Here is a 7,010-nt window from a genome sequence, read left to right as displayed (position 1 = left end):
GGATATAATGGGTCTTATTATCTATAATATTTTATATCCAGGAGATACATGCATGGTATGTATAAATCTTGACCATGAAGAATATTCTGGAACATGAGTGGTCACAGATAGATTAATGAAGACTTAGTTGAAAAAATAGAATGATGATATTGACACACCATCCAATGAATCAAAAGTTTTACTTATTCTGTATTTTTTCCAGATAGATGAAATACACTGCTACTGTGCTTTTAAGATAAGTATACTCTGCATTTATGTCCTCATTAGAGAAGGTCCTTTATTTCCAAGCTGGACTTGGAGTTCTACCCAATATGTTTCTTCTTCTTTTCTATACTGTCATAATCCTAGGTCACAGACCTAAACCCATGGATCTCATCTCCTGTCAACTGACCCTGGTTCACATAATAATGATCCTTACCGGAGGAAATATTTCACTTGCAGACATATTTGTATCACTAAACATTAAGAATGACATCAAATGTAAAGCAACTTTTTACACAAGTAGGGTAATGAGAGGCCAATCTATATGTATCACCTGCCTTCTGAGTGTGTTCCAGGCCATCACAATTAGTCCCAGTACCTCTTTGCTGGCAAAATTTAAACAGAAACTTAAAAAATACATGATCAATGCATTATTTTATATTTGGTTTTTCAATCTGTCTGTCTGTAGTAACATGCTCTTTTATGTTGGTGGTTTTACTAATGTGAGTGAGACCAAGCAGATGAAGGTCACTAAATCCTGCTCACTCTTCCCCATGAACTACATCATCAGGGGATTAATTATTATACTGTCAACTTCCAGGGATGTGTTTCTTGTAGCAGTCATGCTGACAACAAGTGCATACATGATGATTATTTTGCACAGACATCACAGGCAATGCAAGCATCTTCATAGCATCAGCAACCTGATAGTATCCCCTGAGAAAAAGGCCACACAGATAATCTTGCTGCTGGTAATTTTTTTTGTGGTCATGTACTGGGTGGACTTCATCATCTCACTCACCTCACACCTGTTATGGATGTATGACCCAGTTGTCCTGACTGTTCAGAAGTTTGTGATAGATGCTTATCCCACAATTACTCCTTTGGTACAAATAATTTCTGATAAGAGAATAATCAATGTACTGAAAAACTTGCAGTCAAAGTGCCACTAGAAAAACCTAGTTCATTTCTCTTCCTTTAAAAATGGTTCACTTATTTTTATTAATATATACAAGTGTTTTACCAGCATGCATGCATGGCTACATTCCTGATATGCACAGAGGTCAGAAGAGGTCTTGGGTTCCCCTGGAACTACAGATTCAGATGACTGGAGGTGCCATGTTGGTGTAGCTCTGGTAATTGCGGGTTTTTTTAAATTACAGACTCATCTTAAACTTTAATTGTTCCAGTAACAAAGTGGCATTTTTCATATGATTCAAATAATGTTTGTGGTAAATATATACATATATTCTGTTGACATTACTGATGTGAAGGACTATAAAATTCTTACGTTATTTGTACAGCATATGTTGCTCTTTCCACATGATTCTTTTCCCTCTTCTTTTTACTTTATTATACAAGTGTCCTTGATGCTGAAGTTACTCAAAAGTAACTCCTCGGTGACAATGACTTTCTAAGCCTCTTCTTTGAATCCATCTTAATCTACATTAACTCATAGTTTAGTTAACACCATAGTTTTAATTCTGTTTATCAATTCAAATTTCTCTGGACCATAATTTAATAGGAACTTATGTTTTACATTTTTACCACAGTTGCTCAATTAGTCCTATATGAAGCTTTCTTTCTTATCTCTGTTTTTTACGCTTCATTTAATCTATATTCATTGAAATATCATCAATTAATAAATATTGTTATAAACAGATATGTATGTCCAATGTGGTTTTTGTGAATGTCTGTATGCTTATGTGTATGTCCACTGACAAAAAAAAAATGTGTTCATGTTGATATTAGCGCCAAGAGACAACATTGGTGTTGTTTTTCAGAGGCAATTCACTTAGAGCTATGATAGAGTAAGTGTCTCTTCTGTACCTGGAACTTACCAAGTAGGCTCTTAGCAAATAGGAGTCCATCAGATAAGAACTGTCCAATCTCTGCCTCTCAGGCCCTGGATTCACAGGGGTTCAACTATACCCTACCATCTAATAATTAAGTTCCTCTTTTATAGGACAAACTTTCTTTCATACAATATATTCTCATTAGGTTTTCCTGTTTTCCTAGTCCTCTCAGTTCTCCCACATCTCTTCTACCATCTCAAGCAACACTTTTTGTGTCTCTCGTTATGAAACAAAAGGGCTTCTAAGCAATAATAATAAAATAAACAACAATAATTCAAAACAAAAATAGACTAACTACAATACAGCAAAATGAAAAGTTGTAAAAGAGTTAAAGAAAAAGAACAATTAACTCATACAGACATAGAAACACACAAGTTCAGCACCAGGATCTTATAAAAATACAAAACCAGATAGTTTTCGGGTTAGGAAGGGGCTGCATCTACTTCTATTCTAGGACACTATCAGGTGAAATCTGTGCAGTCCCTTGCATGCTGCTACAGTCTCTGAGTTTATATGTGTCCATTGGGCTATGTTTAGAATGCCTGGTTTCCTTGGTGTTCTCCATCCACTCTGGCTCTTCTTGTCTTTCTACCACCTCTTCCACAAATTTTACTGGGCCATCAGTGAAAGAATGTAGTGGTGACATTGAATTTTGGACTGAGTGCCTCAAGGTTGCTCACTCTCATATTTTCCTGCTTTGGCTCTCTGTATATTTTCCCATTTGCTGGTGGATGAAGCTTCTGTCGTAATGATTTAACAAGCCTTATATCTATGAGTCTAGTAGATTGTCATTAGGACTCATTTTATTGCTACATTCTGTTACAAGAACATTAATATTTCATTTTATACTTGGTCCTATCAATTCTCAGGTTCTTGTCCACCCAAGCAATACTGGGAATGGCTTCATCTCATGGAGTGCATGATGTAAATCAAACCAGATATTGCTTGGTTACTTTCACTATTGCATATCCAACCATATCTTGCTGGCCAGTCACTATTGCAGTCTGAAGTTTATTTAACTGCATTGGTTTTTAACTTTCTCTTCATGTAGTATGCATGGTACTTCACGGTTGGGAGACGACTTTTAGCAGAAAGCAGCTAGAAAGTGGCTATCAGCTTTGCAGCCATCTTGAGCCATATACCCTGATATGAGACTTGTGTTTCAATAGCCTACATCAGCTGAAGCACACTCTGATAAATATCTTGTTTATCCCACATATCTTGTTTTGCTGTTTAGTGCCCACATGTGCAAGGTACACGTGGTATCCACGCCTGCAAAACATTCAGTTCACGTGCTATCCACGCTATACACACCTGTAAGGCTTAAGTCATATCCACACCTGCAAGGCACGTGATATCCACGTGCCTACAAGGCACATGGCAAAAGCATATGAATACCCCAGATTTCCCTTCAATAAATGAGAGACACTTGACTACAGACCCTCTAGCTTGTCTCCATTCTTCGAATCTCTTGCCCCTCCATCCCCACTCTCTCTCTTGACCAGAGCACTTAGCCCCAAAATGTGGGGCAGTGTGGACAGCAACATAGTAGCCCCAAAGCATGGGGCAGTGTGGTCCTCAACACTTCACAGTATCATGAACTCTGACCAGTTAGGGTAAATCAACCTTGATTTGAATGAACAAGGTTGATAGTTGCAACCTTGACTTCTTCATGTTTAATGAATTGTGTAAATGATGTCCTCAGGAATATGGCCTTATCATCAACTTGTGGAAAGCAAACAATAGTCTACACAATTCACTGTTTCGTTTGAGGTTCCAAGTAGTATCTTTTGAGAATAACTCAATCAGATGTAGATGGAGCTTCATTGCATAATGGCAGATTTCATTTTGGGTTCCATGTCCCCCGATTTGGTCAATTCATTAGCATTTCCTTTATATTTTAGGAAGTTTCTACTGTATTAACTTTACATATGACTCCTTAAATGTTCCTTTTTTTAGTTGTTCTTTCCCACTTTCACTTTCTTGCCCATCTTCCCTGTTCCTGGTTCGTCGTTTTATTTCATCTCCCTGCATACATCCATAACTGTCTAGTCTAATTTTCTTTCCTATGTAAAGCCATCCTTCCCAATCTACCCTTACTCTATAACTATCCTCTGTGGTTATGTGAATTATAGCTTTCTTATCAATGAGTTAAGAATTAAAAGCCACATATAAAAAAAATCAAGTATTTTGTATATATCTTTCTTGGTTGTTTTACCTCACTCAGAATTAGGTTTTCTAGATTTACTCCTTCATCTCCAAATTTAATTAGTTTTAATAGCTGAATGATGACTTATCATATAAATGAACTACATTTTCTTTACTGATTTATCCATTGATGAATATCTAGGTTGTTTGCAAATTCTGTATCTTATGAAGAAACAATGTCTTTGTAGTAGTAAGAAGAAGTGTTCTCTGGTATATGTCCAATAGTGGTATAGCTGCATCTTGAAATAGATCTACTCCTGACTTCTCAAGGAACCACCATACTGACTCCATATTAGATGTACCACTTTGTACTCTCAACAGCAATGCATGAGTTTCTCCTTACTCCACATCCTTATCAGCACTGTGTGTCTATTGTACCATTTACCTTGGCCATTCTGTCTAGCATAAGCTTAAACCTCAAAGTAGCTTTAATTTGCAGTACACTTATTACTAGAGATATTGACTGTTCTTTACATTTTTCTCAGACTTTTAAGTTTCCTCTTTTGAAATTTCTCTGTTTAGGTTTGTACCCCACTTTTAAATTGTGTTACTTGTTTTCCTGATGACAAGGTTTTTGAGTTCTTTATTTATTTTGGATAATAGCCCTGTATTGACTTGTTTTTTCAACTTGATACAAGCTAGAATTATCAAAGAAAAATGAGCCTCAGTTGAGGAATTGCCTTTATGAGAACTATCATATTGAGTAATGTATTTTCTCAATTATTGATCAATGAGGAAGGGCTCAACCCACAGTAGGTGGTACCATTTCTGAGCTGGTTGTTCTGGGTTGTATAGGAAATCAGGATAAGCAATCATGGGAATAGAAGCCAGTAAGTATCACCTTTCCATGGCCTCTGCATTAGCTCCTGCTTCCAGGTTTCTGCCCTGTTTGAGTTCTTGTTCTGAAGTCTTTGGCAATTAACAGCAATCTGGAAGTACAAGTTTAATAAACCCTTCCCTCCCCAATTTTATTTTCTTGGTGTTTTGTAGCCACTATAGAAACAAACCCTAAATAAATCAAGCCCTCCACTGAAAGTTTCATTGTTAAAAATGGGGTTGCAATCCCACAGTCAAAAACTTTGACCCATAATTGTTCCTGTCTAAAGGAACTACAGGAATAATAAAAAAAAAGGAGAAGGACCTAATGAAAAGAAGGTCCAGTGACAGACCAAAATTTGGATTCAGCTCAAGGAAATGCTTCAAGAACTTATGAGGCTTGGCACCATAAAGAGAGTCTATGAGAGGCTCTTGGTGAAGCCTAGTTGCAGTGGAATGCAGCAGTGTTTTGGAGATGCCAGTACCATGAGATGATCACCAAGAATAGCAGCAGCAGTGTAGTACAAGCAGCTGGAGCCTAGAAGAAATATGTGTGTGCTAGAATGAGCAGTTCTGAAGAAGTGACCCAAGCCCCTGGAGGAGCCCAGAAGATCATGAGTGGATTCCAGACATTGGCAGGTAGAATTTCATTTTGCTCTTAATTGGGACTGTGCCCTGCTATTTTTACCATTTGAAGGAAGAAAGCATTTTAGTGGAGGCCACAGTTAAGAGACTTTTAATTGTAAAAAGACTTTGAATTTTAAAAGATATTGAATATTTTAAAGAGATTGAGATTTTAATATGCAAGAATTTGTAAGGACTTTGGAACTTTTAAATGTATTTAGATCTTGGGGATGAATAAGAAAGTAAGGGTTGAGGCTTACTAGTGATGTGTTTATGTGTCAGGTTGTCAAGGTGTCAATTGTACTGGCTAGTTTTATGTGTTAACTTGATACAAGCTGCAATTATCATAGAGAAAGTAGCATCCCTTGAGGAAATGCTTTCATGAGATCCAGCTGTAAGGCATTTTCTCAGTTTGTTATCAAGGATAGGTGTGCACATTTTGGGTGATGCCACCACTGGGCTGGTATTCATGGGTTCTATAAGAAAGCAAGCTGAGCAAGTCAGGGGAAACAAACCAGTAACATCCCTCCATGGACTCTGTATCAGCACCTGCTTCCTTATCTGATTGAGTTCCAGTCCTGACTTCCTTTGGTGATGAACAGCAATGTGGAAGTATAAGCTGAATAAACCCTTTCCTCCCCAACTTGCTTCTTGGTCATGATGTTTTGTGCAGGAATAGAAAACCCAACTAAGACAAAGGGACTACCCTGACCTCTTTATGCTCTATCTTCTGGTTCTATACCTCTACATGAAACCTCATACACCCACAGAAATCAGTGACCACCAGGTGTAACCCTAATCTCTAATATTTTGCCTGATGGTTTTTCTGGGCAAACACAGATGGGGGAGCTTCATCCTGTCACGTCTATATTTCATATATATAGGTGACACAACCCCATGCATCCTTGGAGGACTGCTGCTACACAGGAGAGACTGTGACCTGCAACTATCAGGAGATACCAGTTATGCCTGCATTCCTGGAAGCTTGCCTTTACCTAGGACAACCAGCAGCCTGAACCCATTAGAGTCTACCATCTCTGCCTTCATCCCTTTAAGTGTGTTATGTCCAGGGACAACTATCTCTACTTGAAATCCCAGAGGCCTGTTAACATCAGTGACTACCAGGCCTGGCAACACTATGGACATCTTAATGATTATAGCCAGCATAAGAACACAATCAGCACAAGCCAGGGCAATATAAGACTACTAGAACCAACTTATGATAACTAGCCCTGAATATATTAACATACCTGAGTCACAACAAATAACTGTAAACTTAATCTTATTAAGATGATAGAGGCCTTT

General features: G+C 37.8%; 1 protein-coding gene across 1 annotated transcript; it reads left to right on the top strand.

The window, feature by feature from the left end:
• Positions 1 to 254: 254 nt before the first annotated feature.
• Positions 255 to 1,154, top strand: LOC117720687 (putative vomeronasal receptor-like protein 4). The gene has a single exon (XM_034519314.2). The coding sequence runs from the start codon at positions 255 to 257 to the stop codon at positions 1,152 to 1,154; it is 900 nt and encodes a 299-aa protein (XP_034375205.1).
• The last annotated feature ends 5,856 nt before the right edge of the window (positions 1,155 to 7,010 follow it).

The sequence above is a fragment of the Arvicanthis niloticus genome, chromosome 15 (genome assembly GCF_011762505.2).
Source record: "Arvicanthis niloticus isolate mArvNil1 chromosome 15, mArvNil1.pat.X, whole genome shotgun sequence".
Lineage (NCBI taxonomy): Eukaryota > Metazoa > Chordata > Mammalia > Rodentia > Muridae > Arvicanthis > Arvicanthis niloticus.
The sequence above is the reverse complement of the archived record's forward strand: the minus strand, read 5'-3'. Positions and strand labels throughout refer to the sequence as shown.

Excerpts from the sequence above, each read along its gene's own strand:
- LOC117720687 (XM_034519314.2), top strand. The coding sequence starts at position 255 with ATGTCCTCATTAGAGAAGGTCCTTTATTTCCAAGCTGGACTTGGAGTT.